The sequence below is a fragment of the Larus michahellis genome, chromosome 3 (genome assembly GCF_964199755.1).
Source record: "Larus michahellis chromosome 3, bLarMic1.1, whole genome shotgun sequence".
In the NCBI taxonomy this organism is placed as follows: Eukaryota; Metazoa; Chordata; class Aves; order Charadriiformes; family Laridae; genus Larus; species Larus michahellis.
The window spans coordinates 120,754,775-120,777,090 of record NC_133898.1 but is presented as its reverse complement, the minus strand read 5'-3'; the positions used below and the strand labels follow the sequence as shown (position 1 = coordinate 120,777,090).

The following is a 22,316-nucleotide window of genomic DNA, read 5'->3' as shown; positions in this document are numbered from 1 at the left end:
CATCGGGGTTCTTCTCCCCCCGCCCCGCCCCGCGCAACCGCCCTCACGGCCAAACCCACCGAGCCTCCCGTGAGCACCGACGCGTCCGCGCCCCCCCCCCCCCCGCCCCGTATCCCCCCCCCCCGCCATCCTCCGCCATCCTCGACCAGCCGGTCCCCCTCGCCCGGCACCGGCTCCTGGCTGCGGTACCAGCGCGGCTCCGCCACCAACTTTCCGGAGCGCAGCGAAGCGGAGCATCCTCCCCCCCCCGCCCCCCACCCGGGGGGAGCGGCGGCGGCCCCGGGGGCGGCCATGCTGGGTCCGGCGGTGCGGCTGGCGCTGGGAGCCGGGGAGCTGGTGCCGGCGGTGCCGGGGCGGCTGCTGGCCATGCTCTGGCCGGCGCTGGTGCTGGGGGCGGCGGCTCTGTTGGTCCTGCGGGGGCTGCGACGCGGTCGGGGGCCCCGCCGAGCCGCCGGGGGAGAACCGGAGGAGGAGGAGGAAGAGGAGGAGGAGGAGGAGGATGGCCCCGCGGGGACCGGGGCGCTGCCGGCGCGGCGGCCGGAGGAACAAAGGCGCCCGGCGCAGGTAAGGGCGGCGCGGGGGGGGGCGGGGGGCTGGCTCCCCCGGGACCAGCATCCTTCCCTCTCTCCTCCCCGGCATCTCTTTCCTCCCGCCCGCCTGGCGCTCCGCGGTCCCTCCGGGGGCTACCGCCATCCCACCCCGGGCAGCCCGGCCGGCCTGGGGATGCTGCGTCCCAAACCGCCCCTCGGGTGGGTCTGGGGTCTGGGGGGAGTCAGCCTTCCCCTCCCAGCCCCGCGGGGGCAGCGAGCTGCCAGGGCATGGCAGCAGGTTGGTGGAGCTCCTGGCCTGGGATGGCTGGCGTTGGCCTTTCTTCTGCCGCTTGGTCCAACAGCGTAACTCCATGTGGGCTTGGTCGTGGTCGTGTCTATGAGAACTCCAGTTTATGTCCATCACACTAAGAAGGAGGACCCAAGTGTAGCACCTCTGCTGCGGCGTTAACACAATGTGCTAATAATGTATATTTACTCTGAATCAAATCTTCGTTATCATTGCATTAACAATAGTGATAATAGCTGTGAGCTGATGACCACGGCCACCTTGTTGAATGTGAGTTGTGAGTCCGATGTGATGCGCTGTGATGAAGTTTCCACATGACACTGTTGTGGTTGTATCGCTTTGACTTGCTGTAAGCTGTCTGCAGCAGCAAATCTCAGCGCAAATTACAGAAAACAGTCCCACCGAGGTATTGCAGTATGGAAAGTAACGCTCTCAGGAGAACACACTGGACGTAAGTATGTACTTAAAGTTGATACATCAAGCATTTCTGAACATTTTTATCTGTTCCTAGTATCTCCTAGGTCTCACTTCTGAGAAAGAAAAACAAAACAAATTTGCAGTTGTTGGGGTTTTTTTAAGTGAGCTATAAAAATGAGTGGGTTTGTTCTTCTTGAATACAATCGTGTCTTTCCATCATAACACTAGTTTTCAGGGGTTTATTGTTTTATCATGGAAGTTTTAACTTTTAGTTGTATTATGGTTATATTTTAATAGGCTATTCCATTTTAGGCTATTTTGTCTTTCGTCAGTGAGAGCAGCATCTTGGCCCGACAACATAGGTATCCCCGAATTAATAAAGAACAATTAAATCAAAAAGCAGTCTGAACAGAGCTGCCCGTGTCAAGGGGTGAAGAGGGATCTCAGCAACAATTTTATTATAGCTTTATAATCATCGATCCTAGGTAACTTGACTTGGCTGTATAAAATGAGTTAAAAATTTGCAGAGCCACCAGTTATTGGAGGCAGCGCGGGACAGCAGGGGGTGGACACCCACCTGGTTGTCAGAGATCTGATGCTGAAACCGTGGCAGGGTTATTAGTTCAAGCTGAAGACATTGATTCAAATAGATATTTTCTGGTCAGAGATGCTGTACCTCACAGGCCTGGAAAACAGAAACCAAAAAAGAGGAGGGAGAGATAAACTGGAGGGATGAATTTGTTTGTTTACAGTCAGCTGGAGTTTCTATCATTAATCTCGTCTTTTGCTGCACTGAGCCGATTCCAGCTCGTTAGGGGCTGGACTTTAGCAGTCGCTTTTACAGAGAGTAGCATCATCCTCTACGTGAGACCCACTGATTATTCTGTGAGTGCAGAGGAGGCAAAATACAGTCCTAAGGAGGTGGAGGATGAGAAGAGGATGATCAAGAAAAATAACTAAAAAGATCCTAAAGAAAGATAACCCGGGGAAAACATCTTACGTGCTGAAATGAAAAAATCAGGCTTCTCCTCCCTTGACAGTACCCTGCCCTTTCTCTTCTCTATTTGTTGCTTTTGTTTTCTTTTCCCTACCCCCCTTCTCCACTGCTCCTTGTCACTTCCCATCATGTTATCTCTGCCTTTGGAACATCATATCCTTGAGGCAAAAACTTTATCTCCTTACGTAAGTGTAAAACGCTGCATGCTGCTTTGGCACTTAGCTGATGCGAGGATGCCAGAACAGCAGAACACCTTTAATATGCCGAAATTTGCATATGAAAATCTCTCCACCGAGGCAGCATCGCAGATATTATCAATAACAAAGCCTTGCACCCATAGACATGGCCGATGGCCTAAGCTGGGGCGCGCAGGTATTGCGGGAGGGGAGCCCCTCTCTGCTGCCTGCCGAGGTACGAAGCCAAGAGACGAATCGCCTCCGGTGCTCAGGTGTGTTGATACATCCCAGCAGCCAAACATCTGCATATCCCGGAGTGCTGGGTAAGTCGAGATCTTAATTAAAAGAAGCTAGGCGGTTAATTTTTTTTTTTTTTTTTTCCCCAGTTTGGGAATGCATGTTTGCCGGTGATTCCCAGCCGCTGCCCCATGGGTGGGCTGGGAGACTGCCTTTCCCGGGGAATCTGCTCTGACAGGGCTGCAGTTCCTCTGATGGAGGATGGATCTCCTCTGCCCTGCGTGTCCCTGTCCCCCAGAGCCGCAGGCAGCCAGCGCCTGCCCAGGCTGCCCTCGCTGGAGGCGGCAGCGTGCCCTTGGCTCCGTCCCAGCCTGAAGCTCCCAGCCCTCCCAGCCACCTCCGTCCAAACCCATCCCGGCTCCGGCTCACTGAAATGCAACGGTGCGTGACCGTACTGGTCTCTCCCTGCATCGGTGCTGCTGGCAGGCAGCTTGCGAGCCTTTCATCTCTCTGCTAATTAATTTTGCATACAGCAGGGTAACAAGGCGGAGCGATTACCGGTCTCAGAGCGGGCTGCGCGCTGTAAGACCCCGCCTGGGTTGCTTTCGCAGCCCACGTGACAAGAGTCCGTTGACCAGACTTCGTTCCAATGGATGCACGGCCTCAACACAACCATACAAACACATTTTGAATGTGATCTCATTATGCATTACACATCAGAAATTACATTCCGGCTGTCATCGCACGTGAAAAAAATCTCTAGAAATGATGCTGGGGGTGTTTAGTCTTTTTCAGGATGGCCTGTTCCCTAATAAAGAGACTTGCAACCTGCTCTAGGTGACCCTGCTCTGGCAGGGGAGTTGGACTAGATGGTCTCCAGAGGTCCCTTCCAACCCCTGTGGTTCTGTGATTTAGGAAATTGCTAACATTTTCTAGAAGCCAACCGATCTGAACAAGATTGCAGTTCAGGTTTGGGCGTTGTGTTTATTCAGAGCTTTTGGGTTGTTCTGCAAATTGGTCCGTTGAAAAGAAGAGCTTTTCGCATGAATGCAGGGATACCATCTCTCTTAGGCAACTTAGAAAAATGCGTATTGTCTGATACATCCCAAAAGAGAGCTTGCTGCTTTTCAGATGTGTCTTTATAAACTGGAGACACGTTTTGCCTCTTGCAAAAAGGGACAGCTTGACAGCACCAGAACTAAAGATCAGTCCCCTCAGCTCCAGAGTTTTCTCCTACCTTTTCAGGTTATACGATACTCTTCAGGCCAATGCAACGCAGGCGCACAATTATTTTCATACAGCTGTCTTGGACGAGAATTGGTTTCATAAGTATCCTGGAAGGTGTTGGAGTGTGGTAATGGAAATGGAGCCTTCATCCCTTGTTGTAACGCTGCTCTAATTAATTAGAAGAGCAAATCCCAGGAAACTGATTTCTTCATCCCTCCTTGCAGCAGTGGTTTTAATCTGCTCGCGCTGGGGAAACGCTTCTGTCTTTGCCCAGATGTCTCATTCGAGCAGCCGAAGCAGGTGCCCATCAGCTCCCGTGTTTACGGCTGCTGTGTAAGGCCTCGCCTGCATCGCAGGGAGGCCGAGCCGCGGGAGGATACATAACATAGGCAGCAGCATCTTAGGCCTGTTTCTCTGATTTTTCTCTTGGAATTGCCCTTCGGATCTGAATGGCTGCAGCTGCAGTTCTGGCTCCCGCTTCTTGCCGTCAGCCTGCACTTGGGACCCGTTAGTGCTCAAGGGGTTCCCACCGGGAATATGTGCAAAGGAACAGGTTTGGCATGCTGATGGCCCAGATCCTTTTCCATAAGGTTCTTGGAGCATCCATTTGATGGGAGCACCGCCTCTTTCCTCTGCCAAGCGCCTTAAATGAAAGGAAAAACATCACCTATTCCCAGCGCGTTTCCCGTATAATTCTGTCTGTTCATTGTGTGTGTTTCCCATGTAATTTTCCCTTCCAACAGACTCTTCTTTCCTACTGGGAACACATTTGTCTGAAGTGATTGTCAGGGAAAACTTTGTATTATATCAATAATAGCCATTACTAATAAAGTGATGAATATTTACAATATTGATCACAAACCAAGATCCCGCTCTCTTTGCCCTCCCCGTTGTGGGTCCGTGTGTGTAGTGTTGTGAGCGGGGAAGTTCTTTTATGTTCTTCTGCTACTCAAGAAGAGCCTCTCAGTTTCCTTTGGTAACGAACCCAACATGGTTTTGTGGCTTCCCATTGTCACCTTAGTGGAAATTGCCATTGTGTTATCCTTTCTCTAGCTATTAGGACTGAATAAGTAATTTTCTTTGAAGCTGGTGCCTTCCTGTCTCTCTGGTACTCTGCCTAAACCCCATCCTTTCGCCTGGGACCAGTGCAGGCTTGTCCCTTCCCATTCACCTGGTTCCCATTGGTTTGGGAAATAAGTCTCCCAGGCTGAAGTCCATCATCATCATCGGCACAGGACCCTGTGGCACAGCCAGACTGGTCAGGATGTCTGCTTGCATTTATGAAAATCTGATTCAGAATTAATGAAACGCAGCGTGCTGCTTTATTTCCTGACGCGTTTGTCATGCAGATTGCTCATTGCCTGCCTATGGAGCAAGGCAAGCTGTTGGCTGGCCACGGCAGCGCTCTGGTTTGCTTGCCCCGTGGCTGAGCCCGTGCTTCTGGGAGCAGGAGAGAGTGAAGAACCCGTCTTCAGAGAGCAAAGAGCGGGCTGCAAGTGGTCTGCAAACATCCCACTCATAGGGCATAGTGTAGGGGGCAAAACCCAGGTCTTCCAGAGGATGCTGAGAGATGGAACATTTCCTGCTCAGTTTTCAGCTTGATGGTCTACTGAGATACCTTGTTCAGTCGTAACACAACGTCTTTTAGGGATGTTATTCAGTGCCCTGGTTAGAAAGTCCTTTTCTTTTTGTTCTTTTCTCCCCCAAACCCACCGCCCCCCCCCCACTTTTTTTTTAATTTAGTGCACGTTGGCATTGCTTTTGCTGTACCACTGTTGCCTTTTAGCCTAAGTCTACCGCATTTATCTTGTGGTGTAACATAAGGTGAAAAAAATAATTAGTTTTTGCACTGGAAGTGAGCACTAGGAAACAATTTAATTGAAGTATTTCTTAAATCTGGAAATGGTTTTGTGTTCACAGACCCCCTGCCAGAATGGGGTGGTTTTGCTTCCTTTCATTTCCAGTGTCCAACCCACTTAATTCAAGTTTTCTGAAAGTGGTAGCTGAAAACAATTTTCGGAATCTTTATTCATGTTCCTAAATGAATTCCCTGATTTCCAATGTGTGAAGCATATAATAGCTCCCCTTGGGTTTCATCTGCTGAGTTTATTTTGTCCTTGTATCCCTCTGCTGGGGAAACCTTTGCATGCTTCTCAAGGAAGGCAATTTTAAGCACCTTCCCCAAGTGCGACAAAGGGCAGTTAGTGAACCTGAAGCTAATGTTCACATAATTTTTAATTAATCCTGTAAGCAGTTGGTGGCCCTGAGGTTTGAAAGCAGACTTCCTGACCTGATAGACACTTACAAAGGTGTTTGGTTTTGTAAAAATGGCTAATCTTATGAAACTATTGAAATGCATAAAGGTAAGTGTCTAGGGGTACAATTTTATGGCTTTGAATACACAGATTATAAATTAATAATTAAACCCAGTATTTTTTAACATTTGAAGACCTATCACTTTGCCTTCTTTCTTTGTGTCTTTATGTAGAACTATATTAACAGTGTAAAATAAATTAAACGCTAGCTCAAGAGAATAAAGGTTTCAGAGCAATCATCAGAAATATAACATGAGGTCACATAAAAAGGAAAAAAAGGCAGGGGGTGGTGGGGGGAAATCCTGTTCCACTGGGTCACGACAAACCAAATGGCCATGAACTAAAAATAATCTTTCTATTGTTCCACAGAATGTGAGTAGAAATTAATATGCTAAGTCTGATTCCAATAAAAGTCCGGATTCTGTTTCTCTGCATGTATTTAATGTATTTGGAATCGCACTGATGACTTTATACAGTCACTTAACGCGGTGGGTTTAGATGTGTTCTCCCTGTTCAAAACTACGTCTTTCATTAAGAAAAAAATTACCCTGACAAAATTCATTTCTCTTTAACGAGTCCATTAGGTTAAGTGCAATAAAATCATGAAAATTCCTTTTTCTTTTTCAGAATGGCCAAACAGCGTGATAAAGAGGCATGACTAATCCCGTATCCTAAAGGCTTCCAAAGGGAAGAATAGGGTAGGGTGGGGTTCCTCAGCTGGCTTACTGCCTGAAAAGGGGCTGGATAAAGGCAGGATTTAATACAAAAGGTCAGGCTAGAATAATACCTTCCCACTGAAAGGAAGTTGAACTCTACTGGGTGATGAAAGGAAGGGAGTTGCTGCTGTTACTGAAGGATGGTGGAGAAGCAACAGATACTTCAGGTTTGAAAGAAGAGCATCACCGGCAGGGCTGGGCTATTTGGGGACCATCAGCCAGTGGTCAGGTTGGGTGTTTTCCTCGCACTCAGCTGCTCGTTAGGAAGGATGCAGCAAGGTTCAGGAGTCCCAGGCAGGTATTTAGGGCTGAATAGCCCGTCAGTCAGCATGAAGACCCCCACGATGTAGTAAATCACACAAAGCCGGGGGGGGGGGGGGGGGGGGGCGGGGGGCGGGTGGCTGACACACTGGAAGGCTGTGCCGCCATACAGAGAGACCTGGACAGGCTGGAGAGTTGGGCAAAGAGGAACCTTATGAAATTCAACAAGGGCAAGTGTTGGGTGCTGCACCTGGGGAGGAATAACCCCATGCACCAGTACAGGTTGGGGGCTGGAGAGCAGCTCGGTGGAAAGAGACCTGGGAGTCCTGGTGGACAACAGGATGACCATGAGTCAGCAATGTGCCCTTGTGGCCAAAAAGGCCAATGGCATCCTGGGGTACATGAAGAAGAGTGTGGCCAGCAGGTCGAGGGAGGTCATCCTCCCCCTCTACTCTGCCCTGGTGAGGCTGCACCTGGAGTACTGTGTCCAGTTCTGGGCTCCCCAGTTCAAGAAGGACAGGGAACTGCTGGAGAGGGTGCAGCAAAGGGCTACCAAGATGATGAGGGGACTGGAACACCTCTCTTATGAAGAAAGGCTGAGAGATTTGGGTCTCTTCAGTCTGGAAAAAAGATGACTGAGGTTGCTTCTTATCAACACTTATAAATACTGAAAGGGTGGGTGTCAGGAGGATGGGGCCAGGCTCTTTTCAGTGGTGCCCAGTGACAGGACAAGAGGTAACGGGCACAGACTTGAGCATAGGAAGTTCCATCTCAACATGAGGAGGAACTTCTTTCCTTTGAGGCTGGCAGAGCCCTGGCACAGGCTGCCCAGAGAGGTGGTGGAGTCTCCGTCTCTGGAGACATTCCAAACCCTCCTGGACGCGTTCCTGTGCGACCTGCTCTGGGTGACCCTGCTGTGGCAGGGGGGTTGGACTAGATGATCTCCAGAGGTCCCTTCCAACCCTATGATTCTATGAAATGACTGTCAACAGTATATTTTTAACCTATTAGTGATGGAGAGAGAGAGGGGGATGTTTACTGGCAGATGAAATGTCATTTAAGTAGGAAATGTTGTGCTCATCTGGTAAAAGTATGCAGCGGCCAGATTAGCAAAGCATTACAACGAAGTGCTGCAGTTCTTCCAGCTTCTTGCTTGCTGTCATTTATATGGAGAGAAGGTCCGGGAACATGATCCTGCCCCAGCTGAGACCAGTCTGTCAGAGCCAATATAGTTTGCATCTTCCCTAATTCTCTGTTGCGCTCAACATTTTCCCTCTGGAGTTTTCCCGGCCTCTGTGAGGGCTCTGTACCGCCTCGGGCTGTGCTCTGGGGGAGGAAGACAGTTGCCATGTCCTTAATCTTGACACCTCCTCGTCTCTCTGCGTGTAGTCCCTCATGCTTGCAGAAGCATCTTGATGTAAAGAGAGGCCATTCGGAGGTGGGATGTCTCATATCCTCCGCCCGTGTCTGAAAGAAGGCAAAAAAGCATCCTCCTCCTTGTTTCCTAAGTCGGCGCTGCCCTTTCTGCTGCTGATGGTGGCAGTCTTGCTCAAAGCGGCTTCGCGTGGGAGGTTCATTTGCAAAGCCTTTAGAAAACGTTGAAGATCGCCTTATGAGAACTGGGAAATCACCAGGCTTTGTCGAGATTGGAAAGGGATATTGCGCTTACATGTTGTGTGGCTTCCCCCAGCTATCCCTTTGTGTATTCATGCTACAAAATTCAGTTTTCCTGAAGTCCTGTGTCAAATAGTGGAAAACCACCCCCCCACCCCCCAACATTTTTATTGCATAAGAATCGTTATTCACTAAGACATGATCTATTTGTATTTTCACACATATAATTGGACAGAAGCATATGCTGAGAAAGAAAGAATCATGTAAGCTCAAAATCTTCCCTAAGTGGTTCAGATTTTCACCAAAACTTCCCCTGATTTTGTCTTTCATGTCTCCCATCCTGCGTGAGAGGCTGCTTCCCTCCCTGCTGCAGGCACAGTGGGATTCTTCCCTTGAGCAGTGCAGAGTATGGAAAATGGTCCATTTTGGGGTGGGGTTTATGGAATGCTTCTAGTAAATGAACCTGGGAGTCTCAGGAGAGGGATGACTGCCTGTGGGAAAGCCCAAACTTGTTAACTGTTACAAAACCTTGCTGGGTTTTAACACAGAAGTCATTATTTTGCTAGTGAACGTTCAGAAGAACATAATTGTAAATTATATAATTGTCAACATGCCAAGTGACAGCTAAGGGAGACAGAGGAGATGCGGACCACTTGGTTTAAGCTTATAACTTGAAGCTGGTGGAATTACTGGTGGAATTACTGATGTAATTACTGGCAGGTATTTTGGCTCCTGTTTCTGTGGTATTTTACGGAAGACCCAGCATCGATGTTGTCTGTGTGTTCAGAGAGTGGTATGTTGCAAAGTCTGCAATTTTGGGGCTCCTCTTCTGAATAAGGGTGGGGGCTCAGTTGAACACCAGTCTGCTGGGTCCATGCTACACCCTTGGACACCACCAGTTTGTAACTGGTCTGGGTTTCCAAGCAAGCACCTCCAAGGGCAAAGCATGCAGATACCTGTCGTGCTGCCTTTAACATGCACATCAAATCAGACCTTTCTGAGACTTGTGAAAAATAGCTCCAAAATGTCCTAAAAATATCACAGAACTCAGCATTAAGAGGCTGAAGGACTGCAGCCCCGCTGGGTTTGCTGAGGACAGGCATGGGCAATCACCCACAGGGTTTTATTTGCTGGTAACTAACAATTACAAACCTCAGCGGAGATTAATTTTTGATGTCTAAGAAATAACTCTGGTTCATCTCTTGGAAGAAGCTGCTTTAAATCCTGATGATATTTCGGAGTGCCTTTGGGAGAACACAAAAAACGTGTTGCTCCGTGGAAAAGTTTCCTTATGTCCCCGTGTGAAGCTGTAATCTCACCCGTCACAAGGTGGCTCCGAGTCTTTGCCTCTTACATCTGGGTTGGTGTCACCCAAAGGGATGTGGCCACCCAATAAGCCTTTTTTTTTTTTTTTTTCAATTAAAAAAACCCGGATTTTAGATTTCCTGATTTACCACACGGTGTTTGGTGGGGCGTGCTGATTTCTATCTCTCTTTCTCATTAATTGCACGTGTTATTCTCTCCACCCTGCAACAGCACCTGTGACGGCGCAGAGCGGGTACCGCTCCTCTGCAGCTGCATCAGGGCAGGTTTCGCCTTCCAGCGTGTGTGTGGTTCAACTGCCACCGTGTCTCCGGGGACAGAGATGATTTGTGAGGGTGGGGAGGAGGAGCAGAGGGTGGCAAGCATCTGCCATCTTCCCTTCCCCAAATGGACTGCAGGTGCCTTGAAGCCCCTTCGTCACCAGCTTGTTCAAGGCTTCCCGCTGTCTCCCGATGGCGAGGGGACAGGTCGGGGCTGCAGCCAGGGGTTTTGCTCCCTGCAGGTCTGCCTTCTGCCAGGCATCGCCCCGGCTCGCTGCCACCCCTCGCTGCAGGCAGAGGTGGAGGACAAATCGGGGACGATGGGGACAGCCTGGGTCAGGCTCCCTGCTGTGAGCTTTGGGTTCAGCTTAGGAGTCCAACAGGCCTGATGGGACTGAAGGAAACCTGGGCATCATTCTGGGCTCCCTGGTTCAAGCAGGACAGGGGACTGCCGGAGAAGGTACAGCAAAGGGCTACCAAGATCATTAGGGGACTCGAACATCTCTCTTATGAAGAAAGGCTGAGGGATTTGGGTCTTTTTAGCCTGGAAAAAAGATGACTGAGGTTGCTTCTTATCAATACTTAAAGGGTGGGTGTCAGGAGGATGGGGTGAGGCACTTTTCAGTGGTGCCCGGGGACAGGACAAGAGGTAACGGGCACAAACTTGAGCATAGGAAGTTCCATCTCAACATGAGGAGGAACTTCTTTCCTTTGAGGCTGGCAGAGCCCTGGCACAGGCTGCCCAGAGAGGTGGTGGAGTCTCCGTCTCTGGAGACATTCCAAACCTGCCTGGACGCGTTCCTGTGTGACCTGCTCTGGGTGACCCTGCTGTGGCAGGGGGGTTGGACTAGATGATCTCCAGAGGTCCCTTCCAACCCTACCGTTCTGTGATTCTGTGATCATTGAATGGGGGGTTGCGTTGCACAAGGAGGGCAACCAGGGCAAGGGAGAGGAGTGTCGTAAGTTCTGCATCATGCTCCTGTGCGTGTCAGGGGGAAACAGGCACCTGTATAAGGGGGGTCTGCCTTATCTTGGATGCTGCTGCCTCTGCGTAGCATGTGGTGGCTCTTGCTGACACAGTCCCTGCTGTCCCAGCTGCAGATTTACACCCTCCCACCCCTGTAGCTGGAGGTTGGCCATTGCCAGTGCATTCTGAGACAGCCGAGACATTAATCAAACTGTATTTTGAAAAGTCCTTAAACTTTCATGGTTCACTTTACAGGATCTCAGTAGGATGAAAGCTGTTCTTTTAGTTGGTCAGATACACTTGAGGGGGAACATAAGGTCCACCCTAGCCAGTAAACAAGAATTAAAATAAGCCTTCTCCTGTCTATGCTGCTTTTTTAAGACGGGCTTACCCTATTTGAAAAACAACTTTGATCCTAGAGAAATCTTAGGATAAACCACAAATATGTCTGCTTTGGAATAAATCTATGTGGAGTTTCTGGATTTACATTCATAAAGGCTTAGCTAACACTAATTAATTTGGAATAAATTAACTCAAATTGGAACAAGGCCACATTCTAGCCCAGATTTGTACTGGGGGTTATTTAGCTGTGTCTTTCAGCCTATCATATGTATTATAGGAATGTATTAAATTAGTTGTATGCAGATATATATTTACATCTACACACACATGCACATTTGAGCAGCCTGGTCCAGTGGGAGGTGTCCCTGCCCATGGCAGGGGGGTTGGAACTAGATGATCTTTAAGGTCCCTTCCAACCCAAACCATTCTGTGATTCTATATGTATTCCATAATGCATTTTTTATTGTCCATCTTCTAGGTTCCAGTGAATGGCCAGCTTATACCATCGGCCAACACCAGAGAGAAAAAGCTCCTCAAGGTACCAGTAAGACTTTTAGAGTTTGTTATTATTATTATCTTTCAAGACACACTTGTTTTAAGAACGTTCCGTATTTGATAGTCCTTTTTAAAGATCATTCACTATTCCTGTTGTTGGAGCACTTAAGAGATGACTCAGGAACATAAGACCGAATAACTCTCTGTCACAGTCACACCATGGTGCTTGTCACTGCCACCACAAGTGGGACGGTCTCGTGGTCCAAGCCCAGAAGTGAGAGCTGGGATCTCCTGTATTTCAGTACCAGCTCTGACACGGGACATTTCCCTGGGTTTGGACAAGGGTTTTCTCTTGGGCATCGAGCACCTGTACTGGTGTGGAGGAACGTGTCTGTGCTTTAGAGGCGCTTACAAGCGAGGAGCAGTCCCTCAGCCCGGGCACGGAAGGTGTTCCTGGCAGGGGTATCCCGCCTTGGAAAGGTCAAGAACCGCTGTGTTAAAACTAGAACATTCAAAATTGAAGGGTTAAGGTTAGCTCTACTGTTTCATCAAACCACATGAAAATGGCCTTGGCCACTGCCGTTCCCTTTCAGGTTAATATAAACTACAGATACCTTAATTAACAACAGGCTGTTCCATGGGGTTTTTTGGTTAAGTCCTAACTCTTGATTTTAAAGGGGGTAAATAATTTTAGGTTTTCCTCCTTTATCGGAAGAAAATTAGGATTTAAGAATGATGAATGCAAATCTTACTGTAGAGCAGGTGCCTGAATTAAAGTGTGAGCTTTGTAGCCTAGCAGATAAGTCAAATTTTGTAGGCCCAAAGCTATAGCATTTATTGGTTTGGAGTTTGCAATAAAATCTGCTCAGGAAGACTTTTGCGCCCACTTAAAGACTCCAGCGACCTACTGCTCTCACTGATTACCGCTGTGTAGTCTCTGTTTCAAAACTATTGCCCTGACTCTTTTTTTCTCCATGATGAAATGTAAAAAGTACCTGTTTTATCTTTCTGCCACATATCTCCTGTCTACTGTAGCCTAAGAAGAAGAGGAAAGCCCAGTGCTCAGACAAGGAGGTGCCAAAAGAGCTTTCTGTGGAAAAAGACAAACTGCAGGAGGAGGAAGGTAACAAAAGACCTGGTTCTTCTGTTACCTGATTTGTATTACCAAAAAATAATATGGGATGAAATATTTCGAAAGGGAGGGCGTCTCTACTATTCTACTGTTCTGCGTTATTGGGGAAAATTGCCAGTTTGAGAGGTATTTCGATCATCTGCTCCTTACTACGTGTAACGGCACAGACAGGGACCACGCGCTTTCCTGCCACGCTTCTGGTGTGTCCTTACCGCATTCCCAGGGATGGCAAATCTGCAGGTGAGGAAGGCTCTCTGAAGAGGCCAGAGGTCCACTGGGTAGCAGGGTCCTGCCTTCATGCTCTTACTCTAACCCTGTGGCCTCTGCCACGCTGGAGCTGGGGTCTTCCCAGGCAGCGTTTTGTTGTGCCCGTGACTGAGGCTGGTCAAGGCGCTGGGGTAATGTACAGCCAATTTCCAGCACGCCCCTGAAGAGAGCCAAGACCTTTGGCTGCAAGCAAATCTGCGGAGAAATCTGGCAGAGGCTAGCAGGTCTCAGGCAGCTTGAATTTCGTTGGAAAATACATCGCATCCCATGAGCCCCTCTCTGCCTTCCCCCCCACCAACGCTCATATTGAAAACAACAAATTCTAAGCTTTTCCCGGCTTAAAAGATTATAAAGTGATTAGGGCGGCGGTGAGAGCAAGAGAAGCCCTCGCTGCCGTTGGAGCAGAGCCCTCCTGCGGGCCCTGGTGTCAGGGGCAGAGTGCCTGCAAGGCCGACGGAGGAGAAGGGGAGGCAGCAGAGGCTTGCTTCAAACCGACGTTTAGTTTTTTGAGCGGATGAGCCAGCTGAACTGTTTCACGCAAAATTCAGCCCTGGTTCAGAGAAAGAAGGTGTTTGCCTCAAGCGAAACCCGTCAACTGTGGTTTTTTTTCTGCATTAACCATTTGTGCCGGTCCCTCCCCTGACTTCTGGGGTGACGGAGAGCAGGGATGGAGGCAGAACGTGGCCCCATCGGTGTGAATGGAAGCGTGTGGAAATCAGAGTGTCTCCACATGGCAGAACAAATCCTAGGATATGTTCAGGGCTAGAGAAAGCCAGTAAATTGAAGCCTTGTTTGACGGTTAAGATTTTCATGAACTTCTTTCCGCTGTCAGCTGCACAGGGCAGTTGATATTCTGTTGTGACATCCCCCCCGAGGGAACGGGGTGTCGCATCGGGCTGACACAAAGGGCAGAAGAATATGTGCAGTTACATGAGTGGGGAAAAACGACAGACAGGTTTGTGATGGGGATTTCTTACGATTACGGCATTTCTGCAGAGACAGCAAAGGAGATGCTGCATGGTGCCCCTTTTCCAGCCAGCACCAGAAGCTATCAGATAGCGATTTACCTTGGTGCTAAGCAATAAAGGCAGTAAAGGAAGTTTCTTGTTAGCTTAAAAGTGAACTTTGCTCTCTGTTGTAGGAGTTTGGCAGACCAAGATCAGCAGCCGAGAAAAGAGACACTTAAGGAAGGAAAGGCTGAAACAAAAAGGTAAACCTACAGGCTGGGTTTACAGACCTGGTCTGGCGGGGCTTGTCACCCCTTCTCATGTCCCAGCATCTTTCTGTTCGCTTTATTTGTCATTCGGCAATAAAACCTTTGTGGTTACTTAGGCTGTTTACTTAGGAAAAGACGGCTTTGGGAGCTCTTCCTTGTGAGCTTGCCTTTTAACTCCAGGCTTTCATTAAAACACATAGTATTACCCATAGGATTTTGAAAGCAAACGTCTATTAGATCTGAGATCTGCTAAAAGTTTGGTGTAATGTGGATTAGTTGCTTTTGTGTGACTCGGCAGAAGACATTTTCTGATAATGGATGTATAAAAACCTGTGTGATTTGCTCAGTTCCAAACAGGTTCTTTAATCCAGGCCTGCCCGGTGTAAAAAGCTGTAAAGGGAGGGACATACTCATCTTCTAATGAGATAAAATGAAACAATGCTTTGTCCTCACTCCACACTTTTCCTCTGGGGATTTCAAAGTTTCTGCCATGCACTTATGCTTATATACATTTCTATTAATTATATTATTATAACTGCCGTATGAAAGCAGGTCATGGAATTACAGTATTTGGAAATGTTTTAATTATCTATCTGCAATAAAATTATTAATATAGTGGACAAACCTGTAAGTTTAATATATTGGAGTAATTTAGAAGGTAAGGTGGAAGTTTGGGATTGGGAGACACAGCTGGATGAATGTGGGCGTTTGCGCACTGTCTGCAATAAGACTATCTTAAAGTGCTCTCAGATGCTCTACTAAAATTGGAGATCAGAGTAAGTGAACAGGAAATTTTGATCTAAAAATATACAGACATTTTGGGACCGCTTTATCATTTGGATTTTATAAATCAGCGAGTTAAATGTTTTCATGACGGTCTCTAAAGGGTGCTGAGGTCTCTACTCGCTCTCCAGCAAAGTAGATGGGTCCACATTTGGCTTTATTCATGTAAGTTGGCCTCTTGGCATGGGTGGTGCCAGCTGCACGTGCAGAAGGTTAACAACGCATAGTTTAACGCTAAGCCCGTGCAGGCGTTAAGTGCTTTGCTGGCCCAGGGCAAGGGAGCTCAGCAAAGTCCCAGTTGAAGCAGCAGAAGTCCTTGGTGCAATCCTGGAGCCTGGGTTGTGCAGGAGGCTCAACCAGGTGGTCATGGTGGCCCTGTTTACTATGGACCTCTACAGAGCAGTGAAGTGTCCTCTTCCAGGAAGAAGCCCTAACCCTGCCGAGTGCTGATTGCTGTTTCCTAGCAGGGAAGAAGCAGCAGCGGCATCATTAAGGTGTGTGAAGGTGGGGTTGATACCAGAAACGGTCCCCTGCCCACCAGAATCACAGGAAAATGGAGTCCTAAAGTGCTTTGGGAGTCCTTAGGAAGAAAAGTTGTTGGAAATAATTGTCATTATTTATAATATCCATATGCCTGGCATTGATGTCTCTTGCAGCCTTCAACTACCAACATCCAAGAGGTTTGCTTTCTTTTTCCTTGGAGGTCCTGCTGTCCTCTTTCCTCTCCCTTTAACTGCTCTGGGTCCCCAGCTGGACTCTGGAGGCCTTGAGCCACCCTTGCAGTCAGGGAGGGATGCCCAAGGCCTCTGCGGTGTGGTGTCATCTCCAGTGGGACTCATTGCTGTAGTGCCTTCCTTCTCACATGGCCTTCACATCTGCTGCTTCAGTGTCCCATCCCAGGGCCTCTGCTTTACTGTCACTGTATCTGTAAATCATTTCAGTTGGAATATAGCCATTACATCTGAGGGGTTTAGATCAGCCTTCGTTCTGTTGTTTCCTCTGTACAAACTCTGCATTGTAATTAAAAATAATGCCGACCCGGTGATAATGTTTATTCCCGAGAAGACCCCAGCAGAGCATCCCTGGGTAGCTCGGCGGCCGAGCCAGCCTTTGACTGGGATGAGAAGGGAGCGGTGTGGCCACTCACAGAGGACACTGGTGGCGGTGGAAGAGGTGCTCTCGTTGCCAAGGCAGAGTGTGGGACCGCGCTGAAGGCCTCAGGAGCCATACGGGAAGAATCGGCGCCCTCCCGTTTAGAGGAGGACGTTTTCTCCAACGTAGGTGAGTGTTGACATTCCAGTGTTGCAGAGGGAAACCTTCATGAATTTCTGCGTCCAGCAGAGTACTGCCCCACCGACATTCGTCCTGCACACACGCAGTGTTGTCCACCCCCTTTGAACCCTGATGGCTGTCGTTTATTTTCCAGCAATGTGACAAGAGGGGTCTCTGTGGCAGGAATTTCTTCTGTGGTGCAGATACCTGTTGGGTGCAAGTTGTTTCCTACCCACGGGTATTTCGTGTTTGGTTCCTCTGCAAAGGAGCCGAAACCTTTCCTTCCAAGGATGCTCACAGGTAGTCAGAGTTAGCCTTCAGGGATTATCTGTGCGTTTCAAAGCAGCATGAGGCAAGGTATTCCTAAATCAGTGTGGGTATTTGATGGTTGGAAGCAGCCTGTTCATGTCAGCGCTGTGCTGTACCTACACGGTTTGCCCAGCTTCCTCACTGATTCACCCCTTGTTGGTGTCCAAACAAGGTCATTTAGAGCCACTTTGGGTCCCAGTTGTGCTGTTGGGACATGCTCTGTGTAACATAAGCCAGAGGTGGGTAACTGTGTCTCTAAAACCTCAGACAACTTTAAAGCAGTGAAGGGCTACACTTGCCAGGCCATGAGGCTAAAGATTAGGAGACGCTGATACCAGCTCTCTCACCGGTATTTAATGACTTTTCCTTTCCGTCATGGTTTAATTTTCATGGCAAAGTTATGTCTCATGTTGTATTTCTATTGTGGGTGCTACTGTAGATTCTAGAGCAATGCCAACAATTAATAACTAGGTGGTAACTGGACCTTTATATCTGTCTTTATATCTCTCTTCCTGACTTCTTGGTGGGGCGGGAGAGTTATGAGTTAAAAGTTAAAGTGGTTAGTGTTGCTTTTTCGTTGATTTTCAAAAGCGTTTGATTTTTATTACAAGCTCGCTGATTAACCGAGCTTGGTGGCTGGATTGATTGGTGTATAAGGCCGTGTGATGACTCACCTCCAGTAGCAGTAATCCAGTACTCTGGTGACACAGAAAATGGTCTTAGGTTGCCCTTACATGAGTTGCTTTCTGTGCTAGAGTCCTTTTTTGCAAAATACAGGGTTGATGGGGGGAGGATGTTGGTACCATTTTTTACTCTATTTTTACTGTATTCTATGATTGCTTTCAAAAGGCCAAATTCCAGGCTGATACATGATGACAGCTTCTGCCAGTTGTGCATAAAGGGGAAATCAGTTCAGATGAGTGAAGAATTGCAGAAGGGTCCCCCAGAGAAGGGCCATGCTGGTGTGCCGTGCACTTTGAAGGGCTGGGAAGGTGTACGTGGCGACTGGGCTGGGCTCTCTCTGGCCATAGAAGATAATTTCTCCTCGCTCGATTCTTCTCCAGGAGCAGCAGCGGCTGCAGGCTTGGGATAGAGAGAGCATGGAAGGGCTGTAACGACATTGGGGGTGTCAGGTAGAAACTGCAGCTGCCAGCTGTGAATGTGACATCGCATTTTGGGTTACTGTTTGTTTGCTTTGTAAATGCAGGAACATGGGATATTGCAGAAGTAAAATCCTGTCCTGTGACCTTTGGGACGTTATCAGAGCTGTCCAGGGAGTTAGGTGAGTGGTCTCTCTCTGGACTTCTATCTGAATTCTTCTATTGTTTTCCTAGATGCTTGGCTTGAAAGTACTCTCTTTGCTTAGATATGGGTCTTTTCCCTTGGAGCCATATTTCACTAGTCACTCTCCCTTGTAGAGCTTGTTCACATCTGCAATCCAGTGCTACCAGTGTTTTAAGGAGTGACATCAGAACATTTTATTGAGCGCTTTCCAAACTCGTGTTTCATCTTGGAATAAATAAAAAAAAATACTGCCTCCCCAGCAAATTCTTTCTGTGTTAGGTTTACTCGCACAGAAGTGTTCTGTTGTGTTCCGATGACCAACAAATTCAGAGAATTTCAGACCGAGGGAGGGAGCAAACACCCGGGTTGGGGAGGCCCTGTTCAAGGCTGCTGAGCCAGCAGCTTCCTCTCAAGCACAGCGAGGGATTTTCAGCTTGAGCCTCTCCATGCATGGCCTTGAGAAGGCTGGAGCATCTTTTGGTGTTGCATTAATCTTCAGCTTTGTTTCTGGCTTTCGCTTTGCCTCTCTGCAACTCTCAGTCCTTCTCGCTGCCTGGCTCTGAGCGCTGCCGGTTCATACGCTCTTTGCCTGCCAGAAACTCAAACTTGTCTGCAGGTCCGGCTGGCTGATGAATGCAAAGCGTGGTCCTGAGGCTTTTTGAGATACTAAAGGCAAGCATAGATACATATAGATAGACATGGAGAAGAGGATGCTCTGGGGAGACCTTACTGCAGCTTTCCAGTACCTAAAGGGGGCCTGCAGGAAAGATGGGGAGGGACTCTTTATTAGGGATTTTAGTGATAGGACGAGGGGTAACCATTTTAAACTCAAAGAGGGTAGGTTTAGGTTAGATATTAAGAAGAAATTCTTTACTGTGAGGGTGGTGAGGCACTGGCACAGGTTGCCCAGGGAAGCTGTGGATGCCCCATCCCTGGAAGTGTTCAAGGCCAGGCTGGATGGGGCTTTGAGCAGCCTGGTCTAGTGGGAGGTGTCCCTGCCATGGCAGGGGGTTGGAACTAGGTGATCTTTAAGGTTCCTTCCAACTCTAACCATTCTATGATTCTATGACATCCATGCACAAAACAGCATGTGTGGTATAAGCCAGAACTCTGAAATTCCCTTCTAAAGCCAGACACGGTAGTCAATACAATACACGCCATATTTATCATCAATTTTCCAACACTGCATCAGTGGATTGAAGCAGTTCCTAATGTACAAGTACAGGGAGAAATATTTGTTAACATCTGCATTTATGCAGAAAAAAATCAAGCTGATATAGAGCAAAACTGCATAAAAAAAGGAGTTCTTTAGGTGAAAGGAAGGAAGGAAAAATCAGATATGAAAAAAATCAGTTGTGTATGAAAGAAATGAAGAAAACACTGTATGTACAGGCCTTAGAAAGGGGCTGAGGGGAGTCACTCAGGGAGGCATGTGAATCCTACTGGTTGCTTTAGTTGTTGAAAATAATAATCAGAAAACCTTTAACTCTCCTTTTTCCTCCAGCAGCTCCCTCTCATCCGTGCTCTTTCTCGGAGTCATTCATTTGGTAATGAGGGGGTTTCTGTTAGAGTGAGCAGAAGCTTTCTCACTGGGGTCAGTAGGAGCTGGAGCTGGATACACTGGCTGTGGCTTTTGTTCCGCAGGAACTACAGCTCCCTTCTATCATCCCCAACAGAGATGCGTCGGAAGTTTACATCTCTGAATATTGTTAGTGTGGCCACTCCTGAGTGGGTTGTTTTTAATAACTTATGCATGTAAGTGTCCTTGTCCAGCCTTCGTTAATAAATCCACTGTGATGAGCAGCGTAGATTAATGTGTGGCTTAAATTACATAATGTCCAGGCATCATGACATAGTGAGCAGATAAAAGCATGATTAATTGGTTTTAATAATGTGGCTATACCTATGCGATTATCTTTTAGGTTTTGGGTTGGGGTTTTTTCTTTGTTTTTATTTTTAAAAAGTTGCTTTTCCTGCATGCAGATAACACGAAGAGTAAATCATCCGAGGACAGTCCATCCAGATGCTGCTGGCACGCCAGCTCGACCTTCCTCCCCGCAGACGATGCATGGCAGGGGCAGGGTACGTCTCTTCGCTCATTTGCTATTGAAAGGCGAGCGTGTTATCGCTGGTGCCCTTTTCAGTCTGTTTTCTAAGCCTCAAAAGTCAGGGTCCACTTCCCACCTGGCACGAGGCTGGCAGAGGTAAGGGAGGAATTAGTAGGATCTGGTTTTGGGCAGGCAAAATGTGGGACTCCGGAGAAGGGTGAGAACGGGCCGTTTATTGAGGGTTTTACTAAGAAGGGGACAAAAAAGGGATGCAGTAGGTGCAGTCTGGTTCGGTGCAGACATACTGCTGTGCAAAGTGTAACTAGAGCTGCTGGGTGGCCAGGCCAGCTGTGGGGAGGCTGTTTGAAGGCTCCCATAGCCCCATGTCCTCTCCCCAGCAGTTGCTGGCAGCCGAGCAGAGGAAGAGGGCGAGCACGGGGCGATCCCTCCCCGCACCCAGCAGAGAGCGGGTCAGGGACTTCCTGAGCCAGAGGCAACAATATGGGCTCTGTGTTTCAAAAAAAAACAAAAAAACAAACAAACCCAAACCCCACGTGTTAGCAATCATCTCTCTCTCGGATTACCAAATTTGCAAAATGAGTTCAAAGTTGGGGTTGGTTTTCGTAACTGAAGCCTCGCGTTCCCCTCCCTCCCGCGGCTGGGTGGGGAAGGTGGAGCTGGGTGGCCCCTCTCCAGGCAGCCCCCGGCCTGGTGGGGGCTCGGTGGGGTGGCCGGGGAAGAGCCGCGGGGAGGACAGGGCGCTGCTGCAAACATGGGTTTCAGTTTGCCAGAACTTCAAAATTTCCTCTGTAATACCCAGATGCAGAATTCAGCTCTGGTGGAGTGCGGCAATTAGGATTTCAGTCTTTTTATGGCTGGTAATGGTGTGGTTTTTTCACTTTTAAAATCTGCTTGTAAGGCCAGCGCTGGTCCTGAGCGGCTGGAATGATTTGGCATGAACAGTGTGGGTATTAGATGGCCTTTTCTCTTGACCTTTTGGTCAGGATCGAGTGAAGTATCTATTTATACCCCCGTTGTTGTTGGGAGGCCCTACCCTGCCCTTGCAGGAATGATGGCCGAGGAGCCACGCAGACCCCTTCTCCCTCTGGCTGCTCTGATCGCCTTCGCTGCAGGAGAACCCAGAGCGGTTGAATGCATTGAGGAGAAAAGACTGCGGTCGTCTTGCTTCTCTGCCCAGCGGTAACTGCGACTCTGCAGCCGATGCATTGGCTTCGCCACCAGAGCGTTTTATAAATAGCATAGCTCGCTTTAAAAAAAATAAAAAAATAAAAGCAATAAAAATAAAACGAACAAACCAAAAAAAAAAAGAAAACCACCCCAGCCCCGAGCATTGCCCTCTGTTAGTGCTGTGCTCGTTTACCCCCCCGTTGCGGCTTGGCCCCTCCGTAACTCCTGAGGAGGCGGGAGGCAGCTCGCCATCAGCGTTTCCTCGCCTTGCGTTCAGCTCACTCAGCGAGTGCGTGGCGCACTCCGGGTTTGATCCGCAGTGGCAAAGCCGGGCAAAGTGGGCTCCTCTTTTCTCCGAGTGCCCTGTCAGTCCGAGAGCAGGACAGAGAGGAGCAAATTCAGCAGCTCGCCCTGGCAGCCGTCGGAGCAGATGCGTTTTGATTGAAAGCAGAAATGGAAGGATTTCTGCCTGCCTTACAGCTTGCTTCTTAAGAGTAGTAGGTTTGTTGTTTTTTTTTCCCTCGAATCATCAGCCTTGATATTGATGCAGAGGGGAGTGTCACGAACATGTATTCCCTGAGTTTAGATGAGGTAATGGTTGGCATTAAGGTCGGCGCTGCAGGCAAAATGAGC

At 48.5% G+C, this 22,316-nt stretch overlaps 1 protein-coding gene across 1 annotated transcript in view; it reads left to right on the top strand.

Annotated features, from left to right (window-relative positions):
- The first annotated feature begins 135 nt into the window (after positions 1 to 135).
- LOC141741363 (uncharacterized) overlaps positions 136 to 22,316 on the top strand; it is a 34,161-nt gene continuing 11,980 nt past the window's right edge. Inside the window, exons 1-7 of the mRNA XM_074581925.1 lie at positions 136 to 564; positions 12,168 to 12,227; positions 13,220 to 13,307; positions 14,725 to 14,793; positions 16,648 to 16,863; positions 18,371 to 18,445; positions 20,431 to 20,529. Coding sequence (XP_074438026.1) covers positions 292 to 564; positions 12,168 to 12,227; positions 13,220 to 13,307; positions 14,725 to 14,793; positions 16,648 to 16,863; positions 18,371 to 18,445; positions 20,431 to 20,529 — 880 coding nt within the window. The 5' untranslated portion in view covers positions 136 to 291. The remainder of the gene's footprint in view (positions 565 to 12,167; positions 12,228 to 13,219; positions 13,308 to 14,724; positions 14,794 to 16,647; positions 16,864 to 18,370; positions 18,446 to 20,430; positions 20,530 to 22,316) is intronic.